Source organism: Pimephales promelas, chromosome 3 (assembly GCF_988280905.1).
Source record: "Pimephales promelas chromosome 3, fPimPro1.hap1.1, whole genome shotgun sequence".
Lineage (NCBI taxonomy): Eukaryota > Metazoa > Chordata > Actinopteri > Cypriniformes > Leuciscidae > Pimephales > Pimephales promelas.
In genome coordinates, this window is record NC_142771.1 from 49,690,558 (window position 1) to 49,709,448 (window position 18,891).

Here is an 18,891-nt window from a genome sequence, read left to right on the forward strand (position 1 = left end):
TCTTCGGAACACAAATGAAGATATTTTTGATTAAATTTGAGAGCTGTATAACTACCACATTGGCTCCTAAAGGACTGCCTCTTGACGGCCCAGAAAGTCAATGAAGAAAATGTTTAAATATCCCAAGTGACTACCGTGGCTCAACTATATGTTTATCAAGCGACGAGAATACTTTTTGTGTGAAAAAACAAACAAAAATAACGACTTTATTCGACTATTCCTTTTCTTCCTTGTTGGCCTGAAACGAGACTTTCTTAGATTTCAACGACGCATGCGCGAGAACTGAACTGAAGTAGTTGAAGGAGATCGCAAATCTCGCGCATGCGTCGTGGAAATCTATGGAAGTCTCGTTTCAGGCCAACAAGGAAGAAAAGGAATAGTCGAATAAACTCGTTATTTTTGTTTGTTTTTTCGCACAAAAAGTATTCTTGATAAACATATAGTTGAGCCACGGTAGTCACTTGGGATATTTAAACATTTTCTTCATTGACTTTCTGGGCCGTCAAGAGTCAGTCCCTTAGGCAGTCTATGTAGGAGTGATCCAGCTCTCAAATTTAATCAAAAATATCTTCATTTGTGTTCCGAAGACGAACGAAGGTCTTACGGGGTTGGTACAGCATTGGTACAGTAATTAATTACTTAATTTTCATTTTTGGGTGAACTAGCCCTTTAACCAAGCTTTCAACAACATCATCACTAAAGTTGCTGCTTCTGACAGCCTCATAAAATGTATATTGCTCAAAGTACATAAACTGGTGCATTACTCCAATTTGTACAAAAATGTTAACTTGTAACACAATTCTATTGATTCAAATAATAAAAGCATATTCAAGAATATCGTTTAGTAGATCCAGACGTTAACTGATTCAAATTTAAAAAAGCATTTGAGGAAATTAGAAACATTACTTGTGACAAATATTATTTTTCTGAAAAATTATCTTTTTATTTTTGGACAGTTACGTTTTATTGTAATACATCATAGATGTTACATTTTCTTAAATGTCTGAAATTCGACTTAAAACTGACAAAAATTGATTTTAAGCATCCAGAGTCCACGTTTTTTCAAAAGAAACTAATAGCTGGCAGCCGATATAATTTTACTCACTTATTTTCTGGAACTATAACTTAGTTGTTATCCACGGAGACTATGGGCTTTTGCAGACAGGCCTTATCCAACAGTGTGCAACATTAACGATTCTGTGATCAGAGATACAAAGACCGACGCTAAAGGGGGGGTCGCACACTGGACGAGAAGCGCAGAGCCACGTCTTTAAAATTCGAACACATTCTCTATGAGTGTAAGGTTAGCTACACACAGCAGCGGCTCATGACCTTGTTCAATATCCTGCCGCGCTACAGAGCGCCATTTACAATAATTACATTTTTAAAATGTACGTTTACTTGTCTCAAATCGTGGTTCGTTTCGCCCTGTGCAGCAATATACATTTGGTTTTACATTCATTTACAGAAATCAGCTGCTTGAATGAAAATTGCTGATGTTATCGTACTTTCAGGTGATTCTCAATTCATTCACTTAACGGACGCTCTGAGGTAACGTTAAAGTGTTCAGACTGCAGACTTCGCTACAAATAATTGTATTTAATTGTCCAGTACAACATAGACAGTACTGACATTATCTTAATAATGGCTTAAACATAACAATTTTGCTGGCCATAAACTGAGAAAAGTGGCCGTCGGTGTGCGAAACCTCGAGTTGTCCTAGACGCGACGCAGCGCTGTACTTGAAGTCCGGTGTGTGACCCCCTTAAAACAATGCTAAACTAATCCGCAAATATTAATGAAAAACACGATTTACCCTCCAACACAGACAGTATGGTGTCGTCAAAATCGTCCATGCCAACTTAACAGAGCTCGCCCAAGCAGCTCCTGGTAATAATGAGCCACAGCCAGGTGTGTTTGTCCCAATCAATTTGCAAATTGCATCCAAGAAAGACCGCGAAATCGCTTAAGAACGTTAAATGACTTACATCATCCACACGTGACCGTGAACGTAACGGACGAACGCAACAGACGGGCTGAAAAAGTGAAAACGCAAAACAAAAAAAAATATTTTTGTTAATAAAAATTATTTTAAAATAACAAATATAATTATCTAAAAACAGTTATTTTATGCTGTATGTTAAATGGAAATAGTGTAGTAGCACAATAGCAAATAGTAAAAATCGCCTCACTTTCCCATCGTCCCTCAGGCTCATGGTCATATCAGACGCGATCAGACTTAACGCGATTTGTTGTGTTAAGTCTAAAAGTGCTCCTTACCCAGACAGCACTGACATTGAATCAACGTGGAAACGACGTCTCTCATGACATCGAAACAACGTTGATTTGGCATTGTTTTGCTCATCGAATTAACGTTGAACCAACGTCAGACGTGGCATTCTTCGAAGCTTAATGAAAATCGAAAATTGGTTTGCTTTCATAACGTTGAAACAACAACGCGTTGATTTCAAGTTGATTTTCCATTAGTTTTGAAGAATGCCGCGTCTGACGTTGGTTCAACGTTAATTCGATGAGCAAAACAATGTCAGATCAATGTTGTTTCGATGTCAGTTTGCTATCTGGGTAGCCACATAAATACAAGTCACGGTCGTAGTCTGGATTTTTGGGTTTATTGTGGAATTGATGGTTGTGAGCAAGACTTCAGAGTTTTCAACTCATTCTTTCGCCACATTAAACGGACGCACCCTCTGTATTTGACGAATGGATGCCCAGGGGATGGAGAACGATGCCCACAGCACACTCACATGGATTGGAAAATTTTGGGGTATCAATTTTTTCCAATTGTAGCACTCCTACAACGACCAACGCTGTGGAAATATCGCCTGATACTTCTGGACCCTCTCGACCGGAAACACCACAGCCTGAGGTTGTTGGCAGACCTGTCCAAGTAAGTTTCAGTGGTCATTTTGACAGCCAACTTAACCCTCTGATGGTCTTCATTTAGGAGTCACGTCCTGAGCCTTCCCGGTCAGTGACCCCTAAAAATGAAACTTCCTCCATCCCAGTAAAAACCAATGCAATTTATAATTTATCTTTGTTTTATATAATATTTATTCTTTTTAATTTAATTTAATATTTATTCTTTTTTAATTTGATTAGATTTAGTAATATTTCTGCAGTTGCCATTGAAAAAATTTACATTTTTCTACATATATTAATTATTAATGCAGTATTTTAGTTTAATATAGAGTCTAGGCCTTCAGAAAAAAAAAACATTTTTTAAAGAAAATCAGCACCATCTGGTTACAGTATAGAGAAAAAGGGTAGAACCATGGTGTAACCACTAGATGGCATGTACAGCTCTCTATGGATAGGCATGTGAATGAAGTTTTTTTTTTCTTTCTTTCTTTCTTTCTTTTTTTTTTATAAATATTGATAAAGTGTTTCCCATTCATTTCCTATGGGGGTCATTTTAGCATGCTCGGATCATGACCTCATTTTTTTGTATTCACATACCCAATGCCAGAAAAGTCACCAAGTATCATAACCTTCCGATGAAGCTGTGATTTTTTTATTTATTTTATTTTTTTTTTTGTAAATTCTAAACAGAATTTTTTTCGGTCAGAAGTAACCGAGGACCATCAGAGGGTTAAAGGATTATTTCACTTCAAAATGAAAATTTCCTAATAATTTACTTTCCCCAATGCCATCCAAGATATGACACCCAATAATGATACAAAAACATCTTTAGTTTAAGTCAGACACAATCATTATTGTCAGGTGGCATACGGATATGAAAAACTTGCTCTCTTTTTTTTTTTAATCTAAAGGAAGACGCTGTTGCTGTAACATCCAGAGCCAGACCTGATATTACCAGATCTGCAGCAGCTTTTGCAATCTGTGTCCGGGAACAGTGTCACTTGTCCCAGTTGTGCTTGTCATGATGGCCAATATTTGTTTAAAATGGCAATCCCTTACATTGTCATGATGGCCAATATTTGTTTAAAATGGCAATCCCTTACATTGTGTTAGTGTAGTGTATATTGTGGACCTCTAGGTTATTATTAATAGTGGGGAGGATTTAATACGAATCTCTTATTTTTTAATGACCAACTTCTAAAAAGATGATTTCTTTGTAAAGAAATGCTCGCACACACGCACGCACACACACTACTTTGTTTAAATAAATGTATGTAGTTCATAAGTAACAATAAATTCTTGTTGTACCAGCAATATTTCCAAGTTTTGTTCTTCGCTGTATAAATTTCAAATGTCATGATTTGCCAATGCAAGAGAGTACCGGCACCTTTTTTCTCCCACTTCAAGCACTGGCCCTAATATTGTAAAAAAAAAAAAAAAAAAAAAAAAAAAAGTATGGTTTGGAAATAAAATAAGCAAAAGCAACTATCCACTTGAGACCATATGTTGTTTTTCCACTAAGAAATAACCATTGTTATGTTGTTTTGATTGATACTGTGAAGCTGCTTTGATACAAAATATGCTAAATTGTGAAAAGTGCTATAAAAATATTTTACTTGTGTAAAGACATTGTAGCCAATTGATGTTTCTGAAAAGGTGTTGAAAACAAAGTTAGGGGATTGTAAAGTTCTAAAAACAGAATAGTTTACAGACCCAACACTGTCTACTCAACAATTAAACCCAACTAGTTAAAAAGCCATTTAAAAACTACATTTGAAATAGAGATCCTGGTTAAAAATACTTCAGAGAACGTGTGGGACCCTTACGGCGGGTTGTTTTTACACTTACCTGTGTTTCGTCGTGAAGCAATGGTGTATTTCTTCTTTCTTCGATTGATATGTTAAACTACTGCTGTAACGTTAGATAACTAAAAACTGAAAAGATAGGAAAGTGTGTAAAATAAACAACTAGAAGATAATCGAAGGATACGAAAAGTGAAAATTCAAACACAATCCGCACACGTTCGTGAGGCGGGACTTATACACCAGCAACGGAAGCTCTTCACTGCAAGCGTTTGAGTTGCATATACTGCCCCCTACTGTACTGAAGGGAAATTGTTGAAATCTGTATGACTTGAATGAGTCTTAAGTGAGACACTACAGGTGAATAGGGTAACATTTAAAAAAAGAATATATATATATATATATATATATATATATATATATATATACCCGGACAGCAAACTGACATTGAATCAACGTGGAAACGACGTCTCTCGTGACATTGAAACAACGTTGATTTTGCTCATCGAATTAACGTTGAACCAACGTCAGACGCGGCATTCTTCAAAGCTAAATGAAAATCGAAAATTGGTTTGCTTTCATAACGTTGAAACAACGCGTTGATTTCAAGTTGATTTTCCATTAGTTTTGAAAGAATGACGCGTCTGACGTTGGTTCAACGTTAATTCGATGAGCAAAACAATGTCAGATCAACGTTGTTTCGATGTCATATTTCCACGTTGATTCAATGTCAGTTTGCTATCTGGGTATATTCTATAATTAAATATAATTATACTATATGTAGTTTCACTATTTGAATGAAATTAGAGATATAAATCAACTTTTTGATGATGTTCTAATTATATTACCAGCACCTGTAAATATAAAACATCTGAAAACAATTTCTAACTGCGAAGTCTAGAAATGCGTGGCCAAGACGTGGTGAGGAGGTTAAAAGATGATTGGTCATCACCTGGTCTTTAGACAATGTTGTGGGAAGGTAAGGAAACGACCAAGCAATGTGGTCACAAGACTACCTTCTGATGACGTTGCCACATAGTCGTGACATAGTCTTTTGGTGACGCGACGAACCAACGACCAATACTGACGTCACTTTTGGTCGTCGTTACGTCACGTGTTTGCTGAGCTGACGTTGCCGGGATGCACAGGTACCTCCGCGCTAACATCACCAGCCCGGGGAACACGTTCACTTTCCACTCAAACTACGCAACGCAGCAGCATTAGTTTAATGATAATCGATAACAAATTAACGTGATCGACGAAATTCTTAATGATCAATAACCGATCGTCGATTAATCATGCCCATCCCTAAAATGTACCCAAAATCTCATCCTGAAGCTGAGTGGTTGTCTCTGGATGCTCTTCAAACACCCTTCTCATTCCCTCCCTCAGCGTATCCAGGAGAACAGCTTGGTATTGTTGCACCCCTGAGATGACATTGTTGACTGTTCTCTGTTTTTTTTAATAAACTTAATTCTTTTGATTCATAGAACAATTGCATGTAAATGGTAAACAACAAAAAATAACTAAGAAAACTGCTCTGATATTGTCTTTTCAGTCATACTTCGATTTGTTTACAGCAAACATAAAAAAAGTACACTCGGGATTGATTTGTCATAAAATTTGATTGTATTTTAGGATGAAGCCAAGTCGGAGAATCTATTTACAGTCCTGGAGAGCTACCAGACGCACTCTCCAAAACCTCCATGCAAGCCAGGCAGAAAATGCACGTGCAAGCCAGGCAGGGAATACCCGGGCAAGCCAGGCAGAGAATCTCACTCGCCAAAACCCTGAGAGCCTCAATAGAGACGCATTCATGGCATGTGATGAGAGAGATGGAGATGGAATTGTAATGGAGGACGTGTCAGATTTGAAGAGAGATAAAAGCGTGAATGAAGACAATTTGTTTGAAGACAGTGTGCACGAGTTATGTGATAGGCACAAAAGTTGTATGGAGTCACCCTGCAGTGACTCAGTGAGCAGTGACTCAGACCTCGACAACCACTCTGATGGCACATTGTTTGAAGCCCTTGCAGCTTGGACCAGTGAGTTCCAGGTGAAGCACAATGCTGTGGATAGCTTACTGAAATTGCTGCAAAGCCATGGTCATCCACAACTGCCATCCACTGCCCGTACACTTCTGAAAACACCTAGAGAAGTGAAAACTGTGGAGAAGTCTGGCATGGAGAGTCTACACTACCAATTGAAGGAGAAACTAGTTGAGACCCTGGATCGTTACCCAGTTCAGCTTGTGAGTGATCTTGAGACTCTGGAGCTGTCCTTTAATGTAGATGGACTGCCTCTCTTCAAAAGTTCTGGGAAGTCCATGTGGCCGGTCCTCTGTGCTGTAATGCTTAGTCCAGTAACTATTTTTCCCACTACACTGACTTGTGGGTTGAAGAAGCCAACTGACCTTGGCTTCTTGGAGGACACAGTGAAGGACCTAGCTGAGATCTTAGCAAATGGCCTGGACTACAGAGGGAGGCACATTAAAGTGACGGTTAGGTGCTTTGTGTGTGACGCCCCAGCCAGAGCAATGATCAAGAAGACCAAATGTTACTCGGGGTACTATGGATGTGAGCGATGCACACAACAAGGATTATGGTTAAATCGAGTCACATACCCGGAGACATCTGATTTAGAGCTGCGTATTGATGCATCATTCAGAACTCAAACACAGCCTGAGCACCACCATGACACCACACCACTGTCTGACCTTCCAATTGACATGGTTCAGAGTTTCCCCATTGACTATATGCACCAGGTCTGCCTTGGCATCACAAAGAAGCTGCCCTATATTTGGTGCAGAGGCGAAAAGGGGATGCGGATATCTGCCAGCCAGGTTCAGGAGTTGAGCAGCAGGCTGCTAATGCTGAAGTCCAGGGGCGGCTCGCCCATAGAGGGCGCTGGGGCGCCGCCCTCCCTCCGACCTGTCTGTCTGTTTTTTTAATATATATTATAATTTATCATTTTGAAAAATAATCAATGTTAATTATATACTAATAATGGTTTTACTTTGAAAAGTGTTTTGAACTCACCAGAATGATATTTGCATTCACTTTCGTTACTTTTATCATGTTGGTTTAGTAGTATAGCCAATAGGCTGTCTTCTCAGGGCGCCAGTTCGCTCAGCCCCACAGTGCTGGAATTTAAGCCAATGGTTCCCCGGTTGCTATGCAAAAAAGTTTATATTTCGCCAATCAGCGTCGTCAAATTTTATGGTTTGGGGGCGCTGAAAATATCGCCCACAGTATCAGATTAGGGGAGTGCACCGTGCACGCGCCCCACGGGACATTTTTTTACCTCAGATGAGAGCAGAATGGCAGCGCCAGTGACGTCGAGTGGAAATAATGTAAAGTTAGTCGTGGGAATTGACCTGTCTGTCTCTGTCACTCACTCACTCACTCACTCACACACACATAAACACTGTTTCACACACATTTGATATTAAAATAGTTATAGGAATATTAATACCTGTGTGTTTGCTTTGTTTTTTGATGTTTTTAAGTTCTGAGCTAGATTACTGTGTTTCATACTAGTTAAAATCAACTTTCTTCTCATACTTGGGTGTTACCCTCAAGAACGTTGTCCCACCCTCTCTTTCAGAGCCTTTTCTCTCTCTCTTTCTCTAGTATCAACACATTGTTATCCATTATCCAATTGTCAATTTGTCAAAAATATGTAATCTACAGCTGGGGATTGATTAAACTAGATTGTTGTATTATCTATTATTTTTTGTATTACCTATATTATAATTTATCAATATTATGCGTTTGCACTTTTTCTGTCAGCACACAGAGCATAATAAACATGCAACTTGTTCATTATCAGTAACTGTCAAACTGTTATTATTATTATTGTATTATTTGACCATTGGTATTGACTGGTTTAAGTTATTTTATTGGTATAGGTAAGGGCATGGCCTAAGGCCTAAAATGCACCAGAATGCAGGAAATCACATCTACTAAATTCAAAATTTTCTGGGGGGGGGGGGGGCTCTTATTCAGCCCCCCTTCCAATATTTTTCACCAGCCACCACTGCTGAAGTCATCAATCCCCTCGTTTTTTGCACGCAGTCCTCGAGGTCTGGATGAGCTTGAACGATGGAAGGCAACTGAGTTTCGCCAGTTTCTGCTATACACAGGGAAACTGGTGCTGAAAGGTGTCTTAACTCTTTCCCCGCCAGCGTTTTAAAAAAAAGTTGCCAGCCACCGCCCAGGTTTTTGACGATTTTCGCTAAATTTGAATGCCCCCGCTGAATATTTTCTTCCATGAATATATGAAGATGATATATATAAAAATAAAGATCTGAGCCTCTGCTTTTAGGCAAAAAAAACGTTTTTATTTTATCTTCATCTGTTCTTTTTTTATTGCCTCTTGAACAGAGGTAGGTTTTGTCAAAAACACAACATTTTGGACAAAAAACTGAGAAAAAGGTATTTTTATCAAACAAGTGCATTTAAAAGCAGAATACATTCAGATGTTGTTTCCTTCATATATAAAACTTTCCAAAATAAATTAAAAACATAAAATAAATGTAAAATATATCAAATTTCCCAGGATGTAAGGGAAATGTAACTTTTGCATTAAAACTTCTGCCTCTGCCTCTCTGTGTTCTACCTGTGAATAATGAATAATTGGAATTACAATAAACAGGCCTAGACACACACACACACACACACACACAAATACATATTACAATGTGGTAAATGTGCACAAAGAGAGAAATAATTTGACAATTACCGCTTCATATTTAGACAGCCACACATAAATGCCTGCACACACACATACATATTGTAGTGTCATAATATTATACGATCTATCTGCGGCACGTCCATGGCTAGCATGAACATGTGCATCTCTCTCACTGACTACTTCGTCCCGATCAGATTCAGAATTATCAAATAAAGAGTGATCGGACTCCGAGTCCATTAACCTCCAGTACTTCAGCCATATACCTCTGCATTGTCTGTCTGATACATTCTCACCACTCCACTGTTTGAGACGATTGCGATCTGTTTCTCTGATCAAAGAGTTGAGCAATCATTCAGGACATGCGCGCGGGTCTTCCTTACCGTATACCACCTAAACACGGATACCCGGAAAATTCCGTGTTTGGCGCAGATGCGTTTTTTCATTAAACACGGAAAATTCCGTGTTTGGCGGGGAAAGAGTTAGGAGAGGACCTTTACAACCACTTCCTGACATTGAGTGTTGCTGTTGGGTTGCTGGTGTGTCCAACACTGGTGCAGCAGTACCATGACTATGGTCACCAACTACTACAATACTTTGTAGAGAAAGGCTGTGAACTGTACGGGCACACCTTCCTGGTCTACAACACACACACCATGCTGCACCTGTCAACAGATGCAGTTTGCAGTTGTCCAGGCCTTCGAAGCAGTGGTTTCATGTTTGAGAACTACCTCCACGCCATTAAGAAGATGGTACGATCTGGAAAAAGTTCCCTGGCTCATGTAGCAAACCGACTGGAAGAGAGTCTGAACCGGCCAATTAAACATCAAAAAAAGATAACTTCTAAAAAAAGGAAGGACCACTACCGCCACCCTGAACCTCTTTTCTCTCAGCCATGCAGTTCGTTTTTTGATTCGGGTGTTCCAATACCACAGGAGGAACACTGATGAAGAGGATTTCTACAACAGAACTCTGGAGGAGCGTCATACTAGTAGATAGGGGGCAGATTACAACTTTTATGGCAGTTCTACATCAGGTCTGAAGAAAGTTGAAAATGGATCTGAGGGATTAAGACCAAGTAGAAAATGTCTTAGCCCAAAGGCTGAATCATTTAAAGACTCAATTTTTTTAAAACAAATTATTTCTAAATAAACACGACAATGTATATAACATCTAAATAATCGAACAATCTAAATAACATAACATAAGATAACATTTTTGAAAATCATTAGAGACGGTCCCATAAATGAACGATTAACCAAAGTATCTTGGTAATATGTATCATCTAGGTTTGTTCCATGGACCACCAGAGGTGCCACCTTCAAGGAAATCTTCTGCAGGACCAACACACCCTCCACCTCCCATCTGCTTTTTTCCGCAGACAAACATTATAAACGGAAAGTTTACAATTGTTGCATAAGGTTTGTTAAGTTGTGCGGATCTGTATTAAAATATACCTTATGTTGACATTGTATCAAAGGCTCGATTACCTTTTACCCTTTACCTTTTAGGTTACTTCACCGTAGCTGCTGTTTTTGAAAAAAATATACCCCTGTTACTTCGTGCCAGGCAGTGGGATATACCTTGATGCTTAAAAACTGTTTCTGCAATGGAAGGTCTGGACTCTGAATATTAAATGAAGCTCGGAAATGTTAGCTGGGGGCTTAAGACTGTGCAGGACACACCTGACTTTAAATGGGATTAAATTACAGTGTTGTGGTTGTCTCATTTCTAGGTAAATGCATAGAATTACCACGGGCAGGAATATGTCAGTGGTCATTGAGATTGTCTATTCTTTCTAATCAACAGTATGTCTTACATCGTTGTTGAATTCCTCAGTGAAGGGAGTGTAGCTGTGGTGGCTAAATGTTGGACGTATAAGGAACAAACGGTATTTTATCAGATCATTGGCTATCGACTATTTTCTGGGGGTGTACTGTACTTTTTAAAATACAGTACTCATTAAATATTTTTCATGAATTTCAGGATGGCTATTGTTACTGGCCTGCATGTAACCCGACAGCCAGAGCACGAAAGGGAGAACAACCTGATCCTGATACTTGGATTTTAAGGAAAGTCAAGGTGTTTAGTGGTGTTACAGGTACAGTTGTATTAATTTCTTGTCCTGTTTTTGCTGTGCATGCTCAAGTAATTTTTTGAAAGCTGTTAAAAAAGCTAAATACATTGCATAATGTAGAATACTTGTAAATGTTTAAACTAATCCTATATTGTTTGTACTTTCCTAATGTTAACATTTCTTTGTAGCTGACTTCAACCAGGCACTGCGGTGGTTGAAAAAGGCAGAAACAATGTCAAGCGTGGAAAGTGCAGATGATGGGGCTGTGCTCTCAAAAAGGCCAGCAAAATGTGCTTACAGCAGTGATGAGGGTATTTGCATTTCCATGCAGTTATTTATTGCATGCTGTATCCCTGACTGGTTTGTTGTCTGGAGTAAATTGTATGCTTTTTAGATGAAGACCTTGCTGAACAGGTTCTCCAAATTAATAAGAAATCCAGAGGTATGATTTTAAATAATTGTTCAATATTTCTTAAGAGTACCATGCTTCACAAGACTCCCCTCTATATGAAAATCGCTAGCATAACATTACATAACATAACATAACATTTTTGAAAATCATTAGAGACGGTCCCATAAATGAACGATTAACCAAAGTATCTTGGTAATATGCATCATCTAGGTTTGTTCCATGGACCACCAGAGGTGCCACCTTCAAGGAAATCTTCTGCAGGACCAACACACCCTCCACCTCCCATCTGCTTTTTTTCCGCAGACAAACACTATAAACGCTAAGTTTACAATTGCTGCATAAGGTTTGTTAAGTTGTGCGGATCTGTATTAAAATATACCTTATGTTGACATTTTTTATTTATTTACACAGACCTTGATCCAGTTAATCCTATTCAGCCTGAGATGTCTGATGGTGTGATTATATTCTTATTGTTGGTTTAATGAAAATCTTGTGTTAGTGTTAAAAAAGTGTTAGTTATCAACATGTTGACACACAAGAAATGTAGCCAGGTGATTTGAACTTTGGTAGTTTTGTTTTATGCAGAACCTTTCACGAGTTCACACGTACATGAAATCAAATATAATTTTAATGCGTATTTGGCTTGCTGTTCGGGGGAGGGCTCCGAGCTCGGAATTTTGCCCGAACCCAGAGTACTCCCCCCTATACTGGGGTAGACCCAGCCCAGAGTGAGGTGATGGGGTGGTGGAGGGATGCTGAGAGACTTGTCGTGAGACATGAGGTGAGAGAAGCTTTAATTATACCGGCTTCCTTTGAGTTGATTGGTTGATTACCTGAACATGCTCCTCCCGAACTTTGTTTACATAAAACTTCATTTCAGGAGTTCACACGTACATGAAATCAAATATAATTTTAATGCGTATTTGGCGTGCTGTTCGGGGGAGGGCTCCGAGCTCGGAATTTTGCCCGAACCCAGAGTACTCCCCAAAAAGCAAGGTATGGGACAGCGAGCGTAAAAATATTTCCCCCAAAAAGTGAAGGGCATGAGAAGGTAATTACTAAAGAACGAGCTTGACCGTTCGACCATTGAGGGCTCTCGCGACGTCCGACGGGAACTTGGATGCTCACAGCATCGGACGGATAAGCCCCGCCAGCAGTTGAACTGACAGCTCGATGACGCCAGATTTATACGAGCGGGATATTGGAACGAGTTAAGCCGTTCAACCGGGAGGGCTCTCGCGGCATCCGACGGGAACTTGAGTGCACACAGCGTCGGAAGGGTAAGCCTCGCCAGTTGAACGGGGGCGCCCGCTGTACTCGGTCGGGAGGGCTCGACCGGCGCTTCGAAGGGTGCTGGGGCACGGAAATAGACCTCTCGCGGCCCAACGAACGGGGAGCCCTTGCGGCGACACAAGCGCGGTCGTCCAACGATGATGAAAATAGGCAGGCTCTCACTGCGATTCGGACGGGAGGGCTCGACCAGCGGCTCGGAAGGGGGACGAGCCCGACCCACGAGCGGGGAGCCGTCACTTCGTACGAACGGGGGAGCCTGCAATTTTAAAATGTTACGCCGTAATTTGGATATGCTTACGACGCGGGCGTGGAATACGGTGATGGTGTCGATGAACGGAGCGCAACAGGTGATGGAAATTAACTAATTAATTAGTAAGGGCTTGGTGAGCGTTTCGGATGTGGAAGCGGCTGGATCTAATGTAAGTATTGAAAGCTTCAGATGACCAACGACCGAGGGTTTGGATTTGTTGTTGGGAAAGACCTTTTTGTGCGGCTGTGGTTGCTGCGCCGATGCGAAAAGAATGGCTTGAAAATTGGTTTGCAGAGATGCCGGATTTGATGAGGACTGCTTTGAGATGTTTTTGGAACCAGAATCTCGTGGCTGGATGATTGGAGTCGTCTGTGAAGAGTGGATCGAGAGGGGATTTTAGCGTGGAACGTTTATACTGAAGGTAATTTAGCAGGGAATGGAACGGTTGAATGGGAGTCGGCAGATTGAAAATATATACAAAAATGACCTTTTTTAGCTCGATCTGTTTTGCTTTGTTTGATGAAGAAAGATATAGTTTCGTTATCCACGATCTGCAAATCTGAAATGGTAGGGTGAATGTTTGGATTGAAATTGGATGTGATTGTCAATTCTGAGCAACGGAGAAAGCCGAAGAAAGCTAAAATAAACATAGCTTCTAATGTGCGCGCTGTGTTGGTGGAGTGGTATCCTAGACGGAGTGATGAAATGCATTTGGCGAGTATATCAATTGTAATGGGTTGTCTGGTATCCGGGCGAGTGGGGTGAGTTCTTTGAATTCCTTTCATGAGAAGGGACGTTTGGAAGTTATTGATAGCGGGGGCGGGCTTACCATAAGTTAGTTTGTGAAAGAATTGAATGCCGCTTAAATAGCTTTTTATGGATCCGGCTTGGAGACCTTTAACTTGGTTGAGGTGAGATATGAAAGAAGTAACGGTTAGAAGAGAAAAATCAGGAAACGGTAAGCTATGCGAGAGGTGAAATAATTTGAAAGATTTCCACGCGGTGTAGTATGATTGGAGAGTTCTGGGAGAAACTGCTTGCAGGATAGAATCGATGGACGTGACCAGAAGGGATTTCAATGGATGGTTTATGGGAAGATTAGTTGAGAATAAGGAGGTACTGGGGTTGGAACGGGGTCCGCTTCTGGTGCCAGCATCCTGAATCTCTGAAAATAGAAACGGGAGAGAGAGTCAGCGATTTGGTTGAGAACACCTGGGACGTGTTTTGCATTAATGATGAACTGATCGCAGGCGGAGATCCAGATGAGGCGTCTGAGGAGTGGCATTATTGCAGGTGAGCACCTTTATTGATGCATTGAACGGTTGCTTCATTGTCGCAATGAATTTGAATGCTTTTAGATGACCATTCTTTCCTCCATAGGGAAGCTGCGACGACAATCCGGTAGAGCTCAAAAAGGGCCGAGGAGGCTGAGGACTCGGGAGTGTCTAGCAGCTGGGGGGGCCATGGAGATGCAAACCAGCGACCCTGGTAATAACCTCCGAAACCGACTGAGGGAGCTGCGTCTGTAAACAACTTGATGTCGAGGGGGAGAGAGATAAAATCGTTGTAAAAAAAAGTTAGACCGTTCCACTGATTAAGGAAAGTGATCCATAATTTTAGCTCCTTTTTGCACTCGCAAGAAAGGTTGATTTGGTCTTCCAGCGCGTGAACTGATGACGAGAGTGCGAGGAGATGCGTGATGAACGGGCGGCCTTGCGGGATGATACGCATTGCATAGTTTAAGTGGCCAAGCAGCGAGAGGAGTTCGCGTTTGGAACACTTTGAGCGGTCCGTAAGATTGGCGGCGATTAAAATGATTCGATCTATTTTTTCCTTTGGCAGTGAAGCCTGGAAATTAACGGAATCCAGATTGATGACCAGAAATTCTATGGATGTGGTTGGCCCTGTTGTTTTTTCCTGAGCTAACGGAATCCCTAGCTCGGCGAAGACTTTTTGCACCCTGACGAGGTGAGCAGGATGGCGTCGTGAGGTGAAATAATTAAGAAATCATCGAGCAGATGGAGAAGGTGAGGAATTGCATAATTATTGGAAAGGATCCAACATATGGCTTCTGATAGGGTGTCAAAGATTTTGGGGCTGCTTTTGCAACCGAAAGTTAAGCGTACCGAAAAATAAAATTTTCCCCGCCAGTTCACGCCGAATAAATGCCACGAATCTGGATGGATAGGCATTACTTTGAAAGCAGAAGTGATATCTACTTTCGCCATCCACGCGCCGCGACCTGCTATTTTGATCATGGTTATAGCTTGATCAATGTCGTGATATTTAATTGAGAACTCTTCGAGGGGAATGAGACTGTTGATGCTTGGATATGGAGAGTTGTGAGGAGCTGAGAGGTCGATAATCAAGCGCTTTTTTCCTGAAAATTTTCTTGTAGCCACGCCTATGGGGCTAATGCGAAATTTGACGAACGGGGGGGCTTCGAACGGACCGATCATGAAACCTGATTCTATTTCTTTTTTTTATTAGCTCGTCTACCACTTCAGGCTCTGCTAAGGAGGACTGAAGATTATTGCAGATGATGTTTTTGGTAGGCTGGCATTCCACGCCAGGTTTAAAACCTTGGCTGAGACCGGACAACAGGTAATTTGTAAAGTTGACGTCTGGGTGATGGAATAATTCCTCAGCCAGGCGGGAAATATTCACTGGAGTCGAGAGATAGTTTTTCTCACCTTTATTTACAGCTTTTTGTACAGGACATACAACACGGGCGTGGGCACCGCCACAATAATTGCAAATGTGGAGAAAACGACAGCGTTGTCTTTGGCATTTACCCTCGTTGAAATTATTGCAGACTTGCCTGTTGGACACGACGTTTGGGGCTCTGCTCGGAAAGATGCTACCGGAAGAGAGGTCCTCTCTTGCCAGTCGCGGGACGTAGCTTGTGGGTTTGATGGGGATCTGCGCTGGGCCGGGAGGAATCGAGGGATTGATTTGCGGGCATGCTGTGGTGGCATGGTTTACGGACCTGCAAATTGCGCAAGAGATGTTTCGGCATCCGAGAAACACGCGATTATGGAGATCAGAGTCCAACGCTCCCCAGTAAGGACACTGATTCCATTGAGAAATACGGACGGCGCATTTAGCAGAAAATAATTTGTGATAAGTGTAAAAATGACTACCCCCATACGACAGCGCAAGCTCCGCTATGATAGAAAGGTAATCGTTGAGCTCGCGCCGTCTATGGGGGAAAACGGAGCATATAACTTCGGTATAGCGGTTAAAGGAAATACAGAATTCGGCCAAAGACAATGTGCGAGATGAAGCTTGCGTGTTGTTTTTTAAAGTGACGGATATATCGCCGCAATCCACCTGGCGATTGGATTCCGACATGGGGAACATCGAAAGTAGGGAGCCCAAGTCTACATCCGCACCTGCGAGGATTTGAGCTCTGATGCTGTTCGTCACTGGCGGAGGTTCTGCGGCAACGGCGTTTGGAGGGGCTGGTTGAGGAGTGGCTGAAAAGAGAGAGAAGGAAGATCGAACGTGTAGAGGATTAGAAGTGGGGAGGGCCGGAGCTGAGGTCGTTTGCGGAGGCATCCTCACGCCAGAGTCAGCCCCTGCTACGGGTGGAGGGGGGAAGAATTGAGGGTAGTAGTGAGGAAGAGGAAGAGGAAGAAAATGTGTCGGCGTCTGACCGGCTAACGGAGGCATCCTCGCGCTAGGGTGCGCACCTGGTGCTTGAAAGTAAGGAAAATTGAAAGAAGTAACGTCAGGAGGGAGAGGAAGCGTTTGAGGAGCTGATGTAATGTTGGTGTTACAGAGATCCGGCGCGTACGGTGCCACGGTGGGAGGGGCTGGAGGGAAAATTTGACCTGGAAGAGAAAGAACCCCTTCCGCGACTAGGTCTGGGGCGCGGCCCAGGCTGGCGGAAGGTCTGCGGCGACGTGGCGCGTGGGCGGAGCCCGGCACTGAAGGTGGAGAGGCTGGAAGGCGAGCAATCCGGGTCCGGCAGGCTCTGCTCGTTCGAGCCGGTGAAATGGCATCTGGAACAGAAAGGTGAGTAGATTGTAAAGACACGTACAAGTTATATAAATCTACTTTTTTCGCTCTGCGAGAAAAGTTAACGTCTGAATTAATCAGGGCTTGTCTCAGCGCTTTAACGGTCCACTTCCCTATGGGAGGTATGTTTGGGTGTGTCAAAGAGTGCGAAGACGCAGAGGAAGATGGTGGGGTCCTCGCCGGTGGTGGTGAGGGGAGTCCTCTGCGTCTTGGCGTGCGTGGAGAGGATCGTGGAAGTTGGCGTCCCCGGTTTGAGGAGGCTGGAGATGGAACGATCCTTGGATCCGCGGGTTGTGATGGAGTCTCATCAGTGACGAGAGAATCGTCATCGGAAGGGAAAAGCTCTAGCTCGGACATGACGGCACAAGGGCGGAGTCAAATGCTGAGAGACTTGTCGTGAGACATGAGGTGAGAGAAGCTTTATTTATACCGGCTTCCTTTGAGTTGATTGACCTGAACATGCTCCTCCCGAACTTTGTTTACATAAAACTTCATTAAGTGTTGAGTTTAATCGCTTGCATTTTCTATTGCATATGTGCACACAGAAACTGCCAGCTGCTCCTCGAGTGTGTCAGATTCTATCTCCGCCTTAACCCAAACGGTTACAGTAATACAAGGTATGTTACTTTTTATTGTGGGTACAAGCTGAACTGCAATGTGTTATCTTTGCACTTTGTACGTTTCTGACCTTCATTTTAATGTCTTTGAAATATTTTGTGTTTCTGAAACAGAGACACTTAAGACAATGTTGACCCGCCAGGATGTGATGTCAAAAAACATCCAGGAGATACTTCTCCGATTAAACCAGATTGGAGGGGCCAGCCAGGGTCCGGAGACCCCAATAGAAACCGATGTGGCCCAGTCTTTGGAAGAACTTGCTGTCTTGGAGGCAAAACTGAAAGACCTTCCGGACTACAAGAAGAGATTGGTGGGTAATGGTTTAAACATAAAGTATCTTTTATGTAGAGCTAAATATTTACCGCATTACTGATTTTTAATTTTCTGTATTTCCTCTGTGTAGACACACCATCTCAGTCTGATTGGTGGAGCCAACCCGGGAGAAGTTACAAGGCGTATCATGCGGGCTGTTGCTTCTAGCGGTGTCTGGAAAAACTACAGCCTTCATGGGAAGAAGGGGAAAAAAACATTGCTGCATACAGCAGTGTACCAGGTTATCAAACGTGAGTTTAATATAAGTGTTATTTTTGGTAGTAATTGTGAAATTAGTTTAGTGAAACTAAAAATTAGTTTCAGTTTATGCTCTAAAATTATTTAATGTTTCAAAATATAGCTTGCTGTTTTCAAATCTAAAAGACAATATCAAAATGCCCATAATATATATATTAAATGAGTCCACCACTTGTTTTGTAAAACATTGTAATTACACAAGAAATAAACATTTAAAAAAAAAATGTATTCTACACAACAGGGGCTATCTTGTTTTTCTAGGTGCAGTCAGTCC

General features: G+C 41.7%; 1 protein-coding gene and 1 long non-coding RNA gene across 2 annotated transcripts; both read left to right on the forward strand.

Annotated features, from left to right (window-relative positions):
• Positions 1-6,321: 6,321 nt before the first annotated feature.
• Positions 6,322-14,935, forward strand: LOC120459779 (uncharacterized). The gene is made up of 4 exons (XM_089128085.1): positions 6,322-7,614; positions 9,935-10,126; positions 14,657-14,699; positions 14,787-14,935. Exons 1-4 carry the CDS (start codon positions 6,322-6,324, stop codon positions 14,933-14,935), a joined length of 1,677 nt encoding a protein of 558 aa, XP_088984211.1.
• Positions 14,936-17,972: 3,037 nt separating this feature from the next.
• On the forward strand, positions 17,973-18,605 carry LOC148995677 (uncharacterized). Its single transcript, XR_016150784.1, has 3 exons — positions 17,973-18,046; positions 18,161-18,357; positions 18,451-18,605. It is a non-coding gene; the product is annotated as an uncharacterized LOC148995677 (long non-coding RNA).
• The last annotated feature ends 286 nt before the right edge of the window (positions 18,606-18,891 follow it).